Source organism: Pelmatolapia mariae, linkage group LG23 (genome assembly GCF_036321145.2).
Source record: "Pelmatolapia mariae isolate MD_Pm_ZW linkage group LG23, Pm_UMD_F_2, whole genome shotgun sequence".
Taxonomy (NCBI): Eukaryota; Metazoa; Chordata; class Actinopteri; order Cichliformes; family Cichlidae; genus Pelmatolapia; species Pelmatolapia mariae.
The window spans coordinates 50,634,478-50,651,825 of NC_086246.1; the positions used below are offsets into that span (position 1 = coordinate 50,634,478).

Below are 17,348 nucleotides of genomic sequence, written 5' to 3' on the forward strand. Positions count from 1 at the left end.
TAAACAGAAGGTTTAAAAGGAGCCGATTCTGTGTAAATGGCCACAGCTAGCAAAAGTGACACGAGGAGACTTTAGCTAGCAGTCCTTTTATTTCATTTCAAACATGAACAACATGGACTACACACACAGTCCAGCATCAGTGGAAGTTATAGAAGAGTACTTGAAGAAGAAAATCATATTGTTTTTCACTGTTTCACTCCAGCGTATCAAAAACAAAGCGTATAGTCAGAAAAATATTGAATTACAAAACTCAAAAAAGCAAAGTGTTTTCCTTTGCCTCCTTCTAAGACTGGGCTGCAGGACTAGCTCAAAATTCTAGAGTCTAAAGGTTGACACAGTAAGAGGAAGAGAGAAAAGGATAGCAAAAAGGAGACTCCAAAACCTGAGTCGAGAATAGAAAAATAAAGCTTTGTTTCGCCTAAAGGTTGCCGTTTGCCTCATCAACACGCTCAGCAGGCTGACTACAGCAAAGGACACGGCCGGGTAACAGAAACTCTACTCGCAGTAATACGGGATTATATAGTTTCAGTATGGCTTCTCAGTTACAGACACAGAAACACACAAAACATACACAGACAAGATTTTTATAGTGCCACAAACGACCTGCTTGGGCCTTAAAAGCATCTGGAACTGTTCGGTGTAAGCGATCAGAATAAGCACGATAAAGGTGAGTGTTTGTGCTCCTCGCCAAGACCTCAAAGGTCCCACGCTTCGTGACGGGCTTCGGTTCATTAAAGGGGCATCTGCTTAAATGTAAACTCCTTCAGCTAAGCTCTGGCTGTGTTTATGCAAGTGGAGTGGGTTAAAAAGAAAAGAAAAGAAATCTAGCTTTGAGGTTAGTTGTGAGTGAATATTTCCCAAATCCTGTCAAGCTAGCCCTAAAGTGATGCTGTGGCCTGGGTCGCATGTTTCCCCTGTTACTGTAGGTCTGGTTAAGGCAGCTGTGCGTCGAGCGTTTGGCTTGCAGGGCGAGCCTCATGTCGAACCACAGTCGTTATGGTTACCTGTGGTCCTGCAGCCGCGTATTTACACCAGTACACGATGACAGTGACACAGTATAAACTTCCTGCAATAGTTGACGTCCTTAAGCAGTGCAGTCACAATGTTATGTCCCTCTAAACCAGTCCGTGCTTTAAAACAGTGTCTGTGTGCAATGACACGCTCCCCTGCGCCGTGCCCCCCTACACCAGTGCATAATCAAACTGACCCCTCTCTAGCCCCTCCTTGTGGTCAGTCCAGGATGATGCAGGCATGCGGCTGTAGGGGTCCAGAAGGATCCTGAAGCATCTGACCAGCAGGAAGACCAAGAAGAGCATGAGGAGGCCTACAAAGGCCAAAGCGGTACGCTGCTCCGTGTCCACCCCGACCAAGGCCAGAGGAGGGCTGCTGCTGCCGCCGCCATGATTGCCAGTGAGGGAGGAGCTGGCTGGGGACAGCAGCAACTCGTAGTCAAGCGTGGGCACATCGTTCATCCTCCACGGGGCCCGAAGACAGGGCTTACACACTGACTGGATGGTTGGTGTGTTGGGTGGAGGTGCGGAGAAGGAAGGGAAGGCGTTCATTTAGGAAATGTTGAAAGTTTTTAATATTGCAAACCCTGTTTATTTTTTTAGAAGAATAGTTACCGAGCGAGAGGACCGCAGAGCGTTTGTCTACGATGAGCGCAGTCCCATGGTCGCCACTTTATTGGATCAAATGTAGGCCAGTCAAAGTGACATGACCCAGACAGCTTTGACTCTCATGTGTTCTGACAGTGTGTCAAACACACACACACACACACACACACACACTTCTCAATTAATAAGGACTATTTTTTGTGTAACACATTTGCCTAAAAAGTCTAATGACGCTCAGCCGCTTTCCTATTTCAGCGCCTGCCCTCCGGCAGTCATGTTTTTAGTGTATTTATCGGAGCCACACCAGCTCTCATTCTCACTCAGTCTCACAGAGCAGACAGGACGTGACACCGCCTCCCGCTAATGCAAACGTCACTGATGGCGGTCAAGGTCAGCGTGCTCCAAGGGACTTAATAGTGCGCAGATGGACTTCTAACACCAAGTTGGGTTCAGCTGTTTCAGCGCGTGTCTCCGTGTTGTGACACTAAAGTGAAACGCAGACACGAGCGGCGCACTATTTAAAGCACCTGCAGAGGCCGGCAGCCCGGTGTGTGCGCGTCTGTGTGGGCACATGTGTGGCTGTTTGTATGGAGCTAATCAGATTGGGAGGTCAGCTGCTCAGTGGCCCTGAATATAAAACAATGCATAACCTTTCCTGACGCTGTCTGCTAAATGCTAAGTTTTCCCTTCGACCGGCTGGAGCGTGATAAGTGGGTCAGAGCTGTCAAACGCTGAAGCCAGTCCTTTCCGGCGCCTCCTTCTGGGGTGATCGCTTCAGAAAAACGCCCTTCTTGACAAGCAGAGAAGCAGCGAGAGGTAGAAAATGTTTATCTGATGCGTTAGGCTGTCGGTCACAAATGAAGAGTGTCTTCATTCAGATGCAGAATCTTTTATGGGCTCGTTCCACTCCTCGGCCGATACGAAGAGGACCAAGCGTCGTGAGATTGTCCGGATTAAGCTGAGCAACCACTCCCACACCTGAAAGAAACACCAGAGAAAGCCACCTGGTTAGAAAATTGCCCCTTGTCCCTAGTATGCCTAAAATCATGACACTCAAATTCAAATTTGCACCATCGTTCCAATAGGATGCACCGTTTTTAATGTGAAGCATAACAAGAAGATGAAGTCATTTTCCCCACAATGTGATGATTACAACCCCGTGCTTAATAAGCAGCAGTGACAATGATATAAACCATCTGTGAGGAGAACACAGCACCAGCATCCCTATAATGACTCTCAATTAGGACTCTGATTACGCTGCCATTACAGCCACATTAGCAGTAATGAATGCACGATTATAAACACCGATACCACGCTGCCTCGCCCATATTTGTCGGTGCACTGTTACACCAGGACTTTCATTCGCTCGCTCACACGACTGAGGGAAAGACAATGTGCTGAGGAGCCTCATTAATAATCTAAAATCTCCTGCGGCCGACCAGGTTTCAAATCATTGAGGAAAGATGATACGAAAGCATTTTTACCTGCTCACCTGTCTGATGGGTGGTGGCTGCGCTATTTGCTTAAATAAACATGATACCAAGAGAGGAGGGGTCACATGTGGTTATAAGAAAGAGCAGTGAGTGGGAGAGATGGGTGAAAAAGAAGGAAAATTGAAAAAGTGTCATTTAAGGGGAAATTAGTGCAGGGATTAAGAATTGTGCATTTTTTCATGATTCACAGCCGCCCTGCACAGAGCATTATGGCTGCGTTAAATAAGAAGAAAAACAAGCGAGCGACTCGGTGTACAGGGAGCCACACAGGAGTGTAGGAGGAGCGAAAGATGGATGAACAGAGCAGGAGTTCCTGTGGCGAACAGGCAGCAGTACAGAGGAGAGGTTTGCTGGCACCGACTGGACTGACTCTCCTCTGCGTGACCATGGCACAATGCCTTTGCCGTACGTCCCTCTCTGTGTGTGCCGGGTTCAGTTTAAAGGTTTTCTATCTGCTGCTTCATCAGCCGGTGTCTCCAGGGTGCCTGCTGCCCCAGGCCGGCGGCAGGATGACACACTCAGGAGGCGCTCACGCTGTGAATGAACGTGCACGTCTGTGCGTGTACAAAACAGAGCTGCTGCGCACGTGCCGGCACCTCCAGAATTTTGGCCTTTGAGTGACGTGATCAGCAAAAGTCCTGAAAACCTTGAAAACGATTTCAAAGACGAGGACGATGTGAACGGACGGGGTCACACATGAAATGCGGGAGAAGCTTTAAAACTGTTGTTACAGGTTTGCAAATGTTGGAACTGGTTTATAATCCTGATGCATGCTCGATCAACCAGGCAAGGAAATCCCCGAACGTTGATTCATCTGGACGTCTTCAGCGTTTCGTAGGAGAAAAGCTGCGTTCACAGAATCAACGTTTTTCAATATTCATATCAAAACTTAACCTCTCAGTTTATTTGTGGCTCACTTATGCAAACCACTTAACATACTTGGTGTATTTTGATACCACTCAGAGGTGGGGCTGTTACACAGACTGCTGTCTAAACTGAAGACACTCATTTCAAAGCTTGTGATGTCGCGGTGCAGTGGGGCTGTAGTTCTATAATGTATTTATAACGTACAGCATTTATATATATCAAACACGCAGCAGCAGAAGATTTCCAGCAGCATGATGACCTTCGACCATCACGACCAGCTGGAATACACTCAAAAAAATGATTATTTGCCCTCGTAAACATGAAGCAATCGTTTTGAGTAAAATGTCACTAAAATCTATAAAATCAAAGGTTGATTGAGTCAAATAATCCATCTTTAAGGTAAATATGCCTGATTGATATACATTCAGTTTACATCAAGTACATTTTATTGGATACAATTCCATTTTACTTTGTTTACACGTAAATGTTTTTCAGTACAAGTTTCTTAAAGTCAACATTTTGGGCTTAAACATGTTTTTGAGTGTAATTTATTGTTCTGAAATAACTAGACAGCTTTTAGTAGAGACTGTAATTTTCATCATAAATATAATAACATGACCTGTTAATGACATAAATAACACGTTTTTGGTAAAGCTTATTATTGTAGCTTTTATAGAAACAGGTGAGATCCAAGGTGAATGTAACAAGTTGCAATAAAATAGCAGACAAACATCAGACGTCCGGTGAAAGTGAATTCTAATCCAGTAATGTACTTGTTACATTCTTATTTGTAAGTAAGTGATAAAATTAAAATGTCATTAGTGTGAATAACGTCAATGACTAAAGAATGTAGGCAAACAGAAAACTGCTGCACTTCCACTAATGGCCACTTGAGACTCTGAAAGCAAGTCAACCCCGACAGACTTTAACCAGCTAACATGACCAACATGTTCTGATGAGGTCAAAATATGTTTAGTGTCTCTGTAGCTTACGTTTCCTGTAATAATAACTGTACAGGGACATAACTCACTGCTACCTCTTTGAGTATTTTTCTACACAATAATCTGACAGTTTGGCTTCCTGTATGCAAACTGTACTAACAGTCTGGTCTGTGCTCAGTGTTAAACTGCAGCACTGTTTATCAGTCCGTTAGCACAGATCAGCAGGTATCAGCGCTGAAGCTATCCAAGCAAGCTAACGTTAGCTGATAGCTTAGCATTCCAGGCTCTCATCCAAAGCTAAAAGCTTAATACCAAAGTGAAGACGCCACAGCAGCTGGACTCCTGCCTTCATATTAAACTGTAGCAACAACAGGAGGCCTCTGTGTCACGAACCGGGCCGTACGGTCATGACAAAGAAAACCCCGGACATGGTTAGGAATGTATTCCAAGCTGCTTTATTCTTTCAAAACAAATAAAACAGAAAAGAAAAACCCTACTATCAAAACAAACAGTGGTGTGTGTAATCAGTACCATCAGTAGTGTGTGAAGGAATGGATGAGTGGAAGATAATGCATGTAATAGTGTCAAAAGCAAAAACCAAACCTAACGCAGCCAAAGTCCAACCTGGTGTCTCAGAGCCAACCCAAACTATGCCCTAAAGGTTTTTTATATAGAGTCCTGGCACACTGGCCCAGGTGTTGCCAGTGTCACTGATTGTAAACGGGAACTCCGCCTCTCCAATACCTGCAAACAAGACACACATGAGCCAAAAGGAAAGCAGGGTGCAGTGGGTCGTCACACCCCTCCCCATAAGACCGGAGTCCTCCACAGGATCTCCGTTCCCTGAAAAAAAAAAAAAAAAAAAGAAAATGTCAAAACCCAGTGAGCACAATACAATCCTCCCCAGGGTACACTAAACTATTCAGAAATTGGAGCTCGAGACAGTGCATCTGCAACCACATCACGGCCTTTAATGTGTCGGACATCCAAAACATAGGACTGCAGAAACAGTGACCACCTAATCAGTCTCTGACTAGGGCAACGCAACGAATGCAAAAAGGTCAGTGGGTTGTGGTCTGTATAAACTACTATGGGCTTTACCCCAGAGTCCACATAGACAGCAAAGTGCTGCAAAGCCCAAATCAAAGACAGAGTAGTTTAACTGGTACCGGTTAAACTTCTTAGAAAAGAAACTGATTGGTCTATCAACCCCCTGTTCATCTGCTTGCAGCAGGACAGCTCCAGCCCCTACATAGCTTGCATCCACCTGCAAAACAAAAGGGTGGTCAAATCTTGGTGCAGCCAGAACAGGTGCTGAACACAAAAGGGACTTAATACCATCGAAGGCTTCTTGGTAATCCGTTGACCACACAAATGGGGCCTTGGTCTTTAACAAGTTGGTGAGTGGTACAACCACAGTGGAAAAGTTTTTACAAAAACCACGATAGTACCCCACCATTCCCAGAAACCGCATCAATTCCTTCTTTGTAGAAGGTGGTGGAAAATGCTGGACTGCCATCACTTTAGCCTGCACCAGAGCGACACACCCTTGTCCAACCACCTGACCCAGGTAAGTTACAGTAGCCCGAGCAAAATCACATTTCGCAAGATTTACTGTGAGGTTTGCCTTCGTCAAACAGAGCCCTAATTCTCTGTACATGAGAAGCCCAAGAGTCACTGTAGACCACCAAGTCATCTAAATATACAGCGCAACCCGCCAACCCAGCCACAACACGATTCATAAGACGCTGAAATGTGGCTGGTGCATTCCTCAACCCAAACGGCATTACTTTATAAGAATACAGCCCTGATGGAATAATAAATGTTGCCACTTCCTGCGCTCTCTTTGACAGGGGAACCTGCCAATAGCCTTTCAGCAGATCAAACTTGCTGACATATTTGGCAGCACCAACTTGGTCCACACAGTCCTCCATACGAGGCAATGGAAAGGAGTCAGGTTTGGTAACCCGGTTAACTTTTCGAAAGTCAGTACAGAACCTGGGTGTGTTATCACTCTTAGGTACCAACAAACACGGAGACGCCCAGCTAGATGAAGAAGGCACAGCGATGTCATCCTTAACCATGTACTCTACCTCAGCATCCAGATACTCACGCTTAGCAGGAGAAACTCTATAGAAATGCTGCCGAATAGGCTGTGCCTCCCCTACATCAATATCATGATCCACCCAGTCTGTACGAGAAGGCACATCACCAAACAAACCTGAATACTTCATAAGAAGACCTTCAAGTTCAGCTGCCTGAGCGTTAGGTAAATGCCCCAGAAGACACCCCCAAGTTCTCAAGGGTCTCCGAATTCTTCAGGCGCCCAGACAACAAACCCTCATCCGGTTCAACAGCTGCACCGGAACCTTCCCTTGTGATGACACCTACTTCATTAACTGCCAAAACAGGATCCACCCCCGTCACCCCATCCTGGATAGCAGAACAAGATACACCAGTAGATTGATCATAATAAGCTTTTAACAAGCTAACATGGAACAACTTCACTGGCTTCCGGTGACCAGGAGTTGAAAGCAGATAATTCTGATCTGAAACACGCTTGACAACTGTAAAAGGACCGGAAAACTTAGCCTGAAAAGGCGAGCTCTCCAACGGACAGAGAGCCAAAACTTTGTCACCAGGGCTGAACTCGCGCACTTTAGCATGACGATCATGCCTTGCTTTCATCTTTGCCTGCGACACTGCCAACATGCCTCTTGCCAGCTCACCTGCAGCATATAACCTGTGTCTAAAGCCATTCACATAGTCAATCAAATTCATGGGTGGGTCTGCTTCCATCCACCCATCCTTAAACACAGACAGTGGGCCCCTCACAGTATGGCCAAACACTAATTCATTTGGGCTAAACCCAGTACTTTCCTGCACCACCTCCCGTGCAGGTTGTATGTTGGACTTCTTCCTGGTCATGGAAGAAGTCCAACATACAACCACAAATACACACGTGTATCATTCTTCTGCAGTTTAGGTAGATAAAAATTTGCACAAAAAAATATTATCGTGCATATTGTACCGCGTGTATATAGTAAAAGTTACCTTTGTATTGGATTCATTTTTGCACTTTTTTTTTTTGTTGTACCCTGTCTTTATTTTATTTTTTTAAATTTTGCCATTTTTATTGGTTTCTAATGAATTTCTAATGGACTTTTTCTTCCTCAGCCTTGTGCTGCTGTAATTATTGAATTTCCCCAGTGAAAGATTAATAAAGTCTATTTATCAAAGGCATGTAAAGTCTTACTTTAAACCTACAACGTGCATGCATGTAACTTACAAATATAACCTCTTCATCTGATTCTAATCACTCTGTAATTATTTGGTAAAAAAAAAAATTAATTTTTTAATAAAAACAATTTATTGTATTTGAAATAGTGAAATTTATCATATCAGACAGCAGGTATCCGACTGCTCCTACGTGGCTACTGTATGTTGATTTATTCAAGCAATGAGCTGGACTCTGAAGAACCGTGAGTGTAAAACATACAGGATACAGAAAAGTCGATTTTTTTGGCCACATACTGTATATAAGGTTTCACAGAGTCAGTGTGTGTGTGTGTGTGTGTGTGTGTGTGTGTGCGCACGCGCATATAAGTCATTGGGAGGTAGAGGGAGGACAGACAGAGATTGCTCAGCTTATTTTCCTCCTCGTTAAGTCTCACTCCCACCATCACACACACACACACACACACACACACACACACACACACACACACACACACACACACACACACACACACACACACCAGCCTCGTCTCGCATTAGCTCTCGCCCACTCCATCTCTCCTCCAGGACACTTCCTCCACGAGACCCCTGAGATGAAGAGGAATGAAACGGACACTTGTCAGTCTTCGTCAAAAAGCCGTTAAACGCACACCTCTCTCACACGGACACACAAAGAGTGCACCAGCAAAAACAGACACTGCAACAGTGGGCAGACTCTTATTCTCTTTAGCACCACTCAGACGTACACAGCATGCGTAGGATGAGGACACAGACCGACAGAGACGGACACTAGGGGGAAATATTTACAGCAAAACTATGACTCGTATAATACTTGGAGTATCAGGTGGCCACACAAATGGGGGTCTGCGTTAGTGTGTCCAGCCACCACATCATCAGCACTCTCTCTCTGTATAATGTGGTGGTGGTGAAGATAAAAGCAGTGGGCGATTGTGGCTCAAGAGTTGGCAGTTCGCCTTGTAACCAGAAGGTTGCCGGTTTGAGCCCCGGCTCCGACAGTCTCGGTCGTTGTGTCCTTGGGCAAGACACTTCACCCGTTGCCTACTGGTGGTGGTCAGAGGGCCCGGTGGCGCCAGTGTCGGGCAGCCTCGCCTCTGTCAGTGCGCCCCAGGGTGGCTGTGGCTGCAATGTAGCTGCCATCACCAGTGTGTGAATGTGTGGATGACTGAATGTAGTGTAAAGCGCTTTGGGGTCCTTAGGGACTAAGTAAGGCGCTATACAAATACAGACCATTTACTGTAGATTATTCATCTAAATACTAAACAAAGACAAAAATAGTTACATTTTTATAAAAGGTGGCGAAGCAGCTGAATGCTGAACCCAAGTACATGTTTAGTATCACGTAAGAATTCATCATAACTTTTCATATACCGATCATATTTTGGAAACCTGTGGAGCCTTTCTGTAAAAATGAATTAGAAATGACGATATTTTCTTTGCCCTGTGGTCTCCATCATCGTTTGGCTGCCGCTCTCCGCCCACGATACCCACTCTCATGCAAATTTCACACCCAAACTCAGCATCGTCTTTTCAGCCAACACGTGTTGCGCAGACCACAACCGTCCTATCGCTTCATGTACACAGATAGCCAGCCGTGCAAGGCTCTAAAAGTTCAGTGCAGAGACAGCCTTGATTTGTCATTATTTATAGCCCGAGTAAAGCCACTCTCTAAAAGTAATTAGACTTTAGAAACAAAGAGAAAGGGAGGCGAGGGAGCGAAAGCGAGAGAGATGGTAAATGTTCCCAGCCACAGCCTGCTGGGAATTTAATTAACCCTTTCCAATTTGCTACTTATGAAGATAAAGTGGACCTGAAGAAAAGGCAAAGGGGAGCTGCGTGAGATCCACCAGCTCAGGTGGGCATCCCCACTCCATCAATGTAGGAGTAATGCTGTTTCCAGGGCATCAGAAAAACATATCTGCCCATAAACTGCACACACATGCACACATATATTCAAAGAGCTGGAGGCCCCTGTGGAAGCACTTTGGTAGCACTGATGAGAGACTGGTTTGGGGGACTTTTATATGTGTGCGACTGTCTCGCCTCATTTGTCGCTTAAGGGAGTTGACAATTGGCTAATGAGGACGACAGGGACCAGGTCACCTTGCATTGTGTACAACAACAAACATACTTCAAAAAAAAATCCACCTTAACTATCTCGGACGCGTCTGGCTTGAACCTGGAGTTCACAGCAGCTCCGGCCTCTTGTACATATGCAAGCATACTAACATTTAATGACCCGCACACGACTGTCTAACAGGTATTTTTAGCATTTAAACTGAGACAGCACAGAGCGTCTGTGCAGCCATTGCACTTTTTACTCTTGGCCAGCAGATAGCCCCTGTCATAATTGGGCTGGCAGACAGTCAGTGGCTACAGTAATGGTGATAAAGTCGGCCAATTAAATATTCCGCTGTTCCGACGCAGCCATTCATCCGGCTCCGTGGACACACTTGGACGTGTACGAGAAGGTGTGTATGTGTGTATTAGGACAGATATAAAGACACAATGTGAGAGAGAGAGCGAGCGAGAGAGCATCCTGTTCTTTTACTGCATGTACATGCAAATGAGACAGCAGTGCACTCAAGACTGCTGACCTTTGAAAACAAAAAGGTAGATGCAAATAACAGAGCGCAACACACTTCATACTGAGGGACCTGTCAGTCCACATAAACACATCCAGATACGTGCTCCCACACAGACAGATCAGGCCTTTCTACAGGAAACTTTCTTGGTAATGGTTCAAACCTTTGATGTAGTGAACCAGGAGAAACAAGGGATGAAGAAACAGAGGCAAAGACAAATGGAGCTGTGCACAGACGAGGGAGCAAAGGGGCAAAAAACAGGGCTTCTGTGATTCTCAACAGCAGCAATGCAGCTGAACAAATCCATCTTCAAAGCTGCGATCTATCATTTTATCACAGCCCAGATGAGCACCAAGTCTCTTTTCTCTATCAGCATATTTAGGCCTCTTCAAGGTCACCCCTGCACCAACAGTGAAATAATACAATATTCTTCATCACTGTTGATTTGTTTTTTATTTTTAAAGACAAACCTTCTGCTCTACATGAGCACGGCGAGGCTTAAATCCCCCCGAGAGGCTCGTGCGCTGTACACTGACCTGCGTGTTACTCCAAAAAAAGAAAAGTGGGATCAAGTCTACTGACATTAGGGGGAGGGGCCTGCTCTGTACTTAGTGTCCAGCGTGTTCGTGTCACTCTTTCTGACAGCCTGAAGCTCCGTCTGACTGTCAACAGGGAATATTTTGAAGGAGTCGATCCTGTGGCTCAGTGAAGGAACGGGACTGGAAGTCCTGCTGTGATCTGGATCCTTAACATTTTAACATTCATTTTCCCAACTGTCAGGAAGTTGGTAATAATGCGTGGAGATGTGAGGCATTAACCGATACACATTCTGTACCAAATTAAGCTCTACAGACCATATTTACTGATAATGCCCATTATAGTCTACGTGTCCCATCCACCTTTGACATTTTTCTTTGGATTAATATTGACAAAATCGTGCACAACAACCCGCAATATATATGTTGTTTCATGGTTATAATGCAGATCAAACTCCCTGAGCTGTAACAATGGTACGTTATGGGCTCTACATAACATACGGCTGTAGTTACTGTGACATCAACCACTGATTACTTCCTGTGATTTTAGTACTATGGTCAATGCTAGGTGATGTTGTTTCGGAGCTAGAGGAGACCATGCTCATAGAAGAGGTTAGTACCCGGCAGTTCTTGGACGGGTTGTCATTACAGTTAACCAATCAAGAGTTGAAGTTCAATGATGTGAATTAGCTGAAGTGATGGTGGGCAGCAGCTAGCACCTACAGCCACCTTCACACACACTTATCACTCAAAGGGCCAATTCCTGCCAACTTACAATCCATCCAGCCATCCATTGTCTTAACTGCTTGTCCTACTCAGGGACATGTTGGGGCTGGAGCCTGTTGCTGTTGTCATCAGGCAAAACGCAAGTTTAACAAAAGATGCTCCATAGAAAAGTGAGGAAGGGGAAATCATCTATAGAGACCGAGACAGTCTATTCAATTTGATTTATACAGTGCCAAATCACAACAACAGTCGCCTCAAGGTGCTTTATATTGTAAGGTAGACCCTACAATAATAGATACAGAGACAAACCCAACAATCATATGACCCCCTATGAGCAAGCACTTTGGTGACAGTGGGAAGGAAAAACTCCCTTTTAACAGGAAGAAACCTCCAGCAGAACCAGGCTCAGGGAGGGGCGGGGCCATCTGCTGTGATTGGTTGGGGTGAGAGAAGGAAGACAGGATAAAGACATGCTGTGGAAGAGAGACAGAGATTAATAACAGGTATGATTCAGCAGAGATGTCTGTAGTGAGTGACAGAGGTGACTGAAGTCTAATGAGCTACACTGTAAATGTTTTTTATTTTTCTCTATATATGGGATTAACTACATATTGAAGAAAACTGCAAGTGGCAATTCTAGGACGTGCAAGGCCTAATAAGTTACTCTGTAACACAGTACATACTGTACAGATGGTTTATGTACAATATATGTATGTATAAATACCTGTAATGCATGAGGAAAAACACCTTAAAAGTGAACGCTTAGTAAATGCCACTGTTTCAACTACAGTTTCTGAAATGACAGCTGGACATATACACAGCACTTTCCAGATTAGTGGGGATAAGCAGATCTCCTTGTATTTTATGGACTGTTTCACTGTAATTAATTAAATTTAAATATTAAAGCAGCTCAAGAAATGTAAAATATCAGTCCTACAGGGAAGGAATAAAACAATAGGAAAATCATGAGATTTATTAGCGTAAAAATATATTCCCAACTTTCCGGTGTGTTTTTGTGTGTTAATAAAAGGACAGACTTGAAATATTTGGCCATGATTTCAGAGCATAAAAGACCTTTGTTTGGGTATTAAGAGCATTACATGGTTTATTCAGTGTTTTATTGCCCTCCTCCACTGCTAAATAAGGTTACTGTAAAATAAATGTCATAGAAAATATTAGCAGCTATAAAAGTATTACTAAAAAAAACCCCCAGAAAGATTAAATGCACACACTCACAGAGTGAATTTTATTTGACCAAGTCACGACTCTCTAAGCTATAAATGTCATTTTTTTCCTATTTATGAGACCCTTGGGGGTTGACTCAAAGCAAAGAGACTCCTGAGAACACGTCTGCCTCACCGATGCAGGTGTGCTGACAGGACTCTCCTGTTCACCACCGCAGCTCTAATCACGGCTAACCCATCCGTCCCACCAGTCAGTGTGAATAAATGTCAGCCCAATCATATCTGCCTAGATCCTATATTTAATTCACAAATCACAGACATGAAATATTCACACAATGATGAGGATGAAAGGAGACCAGTTCACAAGTTTGAGCAGATCAGCAGTGGGTGGACAAAGGCTTGTGAGCGGGCTTCTTAAAACATTTTTTTTTTTAATTTAGAGAAAGGATAAGAGGATGAAAGATAAGTCGAAGCACATACAGCAGCTCACCTTGAAAGACCTCACAGAGAGAGAGCTGGTGGTGAAGTGAGGAGTGGTCAGACAAATGATGAGGAAAGAGAAAAGCAGAAAGGTGGCGGCGCTAATATCTATGATTCAAGCCTGCATTCACACAGAGCAGAGGTGTGTAGCTAATAGGGAGCATGGGGGGGGCAGATACATCTGCAGGTAAGAAATCTGAAGGAGGTGAAAGAAGGGAAAAGCAAACAGATGAGATGGAAGGTGTGCGAGTGCATGTGAGGAGCAGTATGGAGATGTCAGCACTCTTAAAGCCAGAAGACAGCACTTTCCTCCCATCACACATTCTGTCAAGCCCACTGGGACAGAACAGAACCTGTGCCAGCCAGTCAGCCGGGCCCAGGGTGAAGGCCATATATTTTACATGCCCTGCCCACACGACACTTGCTCAAATCCAAGGTGGAAAAGGGCTGAGAGTCAGCATAAAGAAGGAAAAAGGCAAAAACTTTCTCCCGGACGGTAAAAGGAAATGACCCTGAAAGTCAGAGTCCGGACGTAAAACAATGCTTTTCAGTCAACGAGGGAATAAAAACTAGCGGCCCCCACCCAACGCCGTGAAAGTAGAATATCAGGGTGAAATGTTCAGCAAATCTGGTCTGCCTTTAAAGAATAAGAGGAGTTTTAACTAGTGAGCAAAGTGCTGATTCAAACTGTGAAGCTGAAATAACTTTGCCCAGCAGGGTGCTGCACACGGCTCTGATCCCCGGAGACAAAAGAAGCCCCGAGCCGGAGTCCTCAGCACAGAAGAAGAGTCAAAGCAAAACCTCGGACATCTGCTGAAGTGAAGCTAGGCTGTCCAGCTGATCTGATTACCGAGCTAACAGTGAGCTGGGGTGTAGGGTCTTAAGCCTCCCAAGCCATAATACCTGGGGCAGAAGAAAGGGCAGCTTATGTGCACAGAGTGCATCATGAGCCATCGGCAGAGTCACTCCAGTAAGTGAACTGGTCTCCCTTTCTATTTCCAGAGGAGTTAACAGACTCGTGTGTGGGAGTTTCTATCAGTGCTTCGAGCTGAAGCAGAGCAAATAAATCCCAGAGTCAGATACAGAAGGCTGATAAGTTATGGGCTTGATGAATATTTGATGGCTGATCTTCAACGAGGAATCAAAGCCGGCCACGTCACTCTTACTGGTTAACGTTGAAGACCTACAGTGACTTTGCTGCATCTCCTCTATACTGACACACAAGTCATTTCTACCTTCCTGCTGGTTTTGCAGAAGGGATGTTTATGGCTCACTGTGCTGTGGTGCTACATGATGTACAGTTCAAATGAATCATGCTTAGTGTAACATACAGGTGATTCAGGTCTGGCCTGCCACACGAAGTCGTCGTTTCAGGAGTGCATGAAATTAAAATGATGCAGCAAAGACACGCGAGCGACTTTGTCTCCTTATTCGGCCGATTTTAAACGAGGGCCGAACAACGTAATAAAGCAGCCACCTTGGTGAGCAACAGAGAGTAAATGATGTCAAAGCTAATAACAGTGACTGGCAGTGACACAGTGAGACAGCTTTGTGGCACTAACGTGCTCCATGCTGTAGATCCTGACAGGCGAGGAAGATGGGCTTAAACCCACCTGGGTTCTCTCTTTTCTTTCCATCTCTCGATGTCATTACTCGATGACTGTGGCACTCAGCGTTACTACGCTGTGTTTTTATCTGAACTGGTAAGCTGAGAGTAGCCACAGACCATTACTGCAGATTAATTTCTCCCTTTTTTTGTAAATTCCTCTTCATCCAAACTGAACGCTGCGTACAAACTCAACTCTTCCAGGTAAAAATCTTACGGTTTGCCTGCATATTTAGTCTATATACAGGAGGAGAAAGCAATTCATGTTTGCCTTGCATGAAGGTGCCTTGGCTCATCAATGTGCAAGCAAAACCACAGAAAAAGTCTAAAAGCTGCAGTGCAGTCGGATACCAATGGAGTATTTAAGAAAAACAAAACATTTTTATGAAATATGTAACTATGCATTACAGCAGGATGTCTGTCTGTACTTTAGACAAATGAAGCTGTACTTTGCCTCACTGATATGCAGCCGCCAGCACAGTGTAGACACTGGAGCGAGACTTTTTATTGGTTCTATTTTAAGCCAAGACAATTAAATAGCTCTCTTTTTTGGGGGTATCACTTACATTTTAATCTGAAAGCTCCAACTGGTCTCCAAAGCACCGAACCTCTCTGCTCAGCAATCACCATCAGATACCCAAACTTGGATTCCTGATTACAGTTAGCGAGGCACGGTAAATTATTCAGCAGTTGTCACTGTAACATGAGACAATATGGATGGAAGAAGCCAAGGAGGCTGTGGAGCATCCAATGGCTGACACAGATTTATCCTTTGATAAGTTAACTATACGGCGCAGGACAGGCCAAAACCCACACGTGACTCAAACTGCACGATAGCTGCACAGAGCCGATCACAGTGTGCAGATGGATGGATTTCAAATATACGAGCAAATGAAATTCACGATGAAACCAAAGTCTATTTTTATTCTGACCAACGTTGAAATGACCCCAGTTCTGCCATTTGTGTAGGACGTATGCACCTGTGCCATCTTATTGTCCTACCTGATGTCCTGCAGGGCATTCAGAGAGAAACAACAACAACAGCCCATTTCAGCAGGATAATTCAATCCATAGTTCCTGAAGGTGGCTGGCACGGGGCTATAAGCAGAGAATGAATTCTGTCTTTCGAGAGGAGGACAGTCAGAGTAATTTCATGGTACAGTGGGCCATAGCATTTTTTTTCAAGCATATCCAGGTAAGCAGGTCACATGGTTACTGATCTAATGTTACCTTCTTAAAACTGCAAGAACTACGCTGCCTTGATAAACATTTTTTACAACATTTCCAACAGATAAAACAATCAGACGATAATGGGAAACGATGCAGCAGCGTCTGTCTGTGTTTTCAGTTTGGGTCGTCCGACCCTTCGATCTTCACCCCTATTTATTCCCAAACCTACGGGAGCATTTACTGCTGCTCTTTGGCAGAAACACTGTGATCAGCTAATAGTGCTTTGGCAGGCTGGGGCTGAGCTCCGGGAGGACAGAGCATCTGTGTCGAGAGGATAACTTGGAAAGTTTTGCCACAAATGGCAAACGGATCGTCTGCGGACTTTTGAACTTGGAGCCTCGAGCGACACGACGACACACGGCAGTGTCTTACGAAGGCGTCCCGCTGAACATTTGAGCTGTGATTACTTAAATGATTTCTGCCTGCCTGCTGTTTTTCAGTCGCAGTCATTACAGAGCTGCGTGCTCGCAGATCTCTGCCCGTCACACGACACCAACCTGATTCAGGTGCGCAGTACGTGCGTCCGCTGCGTCCAGACAGCTGCAGCTACAAACTTTAGGATGTGCTCGGCTCTCCTCCTCCTCCTGCACCTCCGCTTGTTCCTCCTTCTTCTGCTGCTGCTGAGAGTCGCTTTGCTCCGAGACACGACTGGAAGCAGGCAGCGACTCTTAAAGCTCCCCACCCACTCCGGCCTCCCGCAGGGCGAGCAGCCAATCACAAATGTGGTCTCAGCACAATAATACAAAGACGATTCATACGTGAGACAACTTTGTCGTAAAGAAACACTTGAATGTGTCACAAGGAGAACATGAGAGCAAAGACCTGATCT

At 44.9% G+C, this 17,348-nt stretch overlaps 1 protein-coding gene across 2 annotated transcripts; it reads right to left on the reverse strand.

Annotated features, from left to right (window-relative positions):
* Positions 1 to 70: 70 nt before the first annotated feature.
* Positions 71 to 17,144, reverse strand: LOC134620532 (cortexin-1). 2 transcript variants are annotated; one of them, XM_063466736.1, is made up of 3 exons: positions 17,017 to 17,144; positions 5,662 to 5,760; positions 71 to 2,594 (listed from the first exon to the last, which is right to left on the reverse strand). In XM_063466736.1, the coding sequence occupies exon 3, from the start codon at positions 1,560 to 1,562 to the stop codon at positions 1,182 to 1,184; it is 381 nt and encodes a 126-aa protein (XP_063322806.1). In that variant the 5' UTR covers positions 1,563 to 2,594; positions 5,662 to 5,760; positions 17,017 to 17,144; the 3' UTR covers positions 71 to 1,181. The 2 variants fall into 2 exon arrangements, with proteins under 2 accessions (XP_063322806.1, XP_063322805.1); XM_063466735.1 differs by lacking the exon at positions 5,662 to 5,760.
* Positions 17,145 to 17,348: the final 204 nt, after the last annotated feature.

What these genes read in the sequence shown, in the direction of transcription:
- LOC134620532 (XM_063466735.1), bottom strand. Translation starts at nt 1,562, where the DNA reads ATGAACGCCTTCCCTTCCTTCTCCGCACCTCCACCCAACACACCAACC.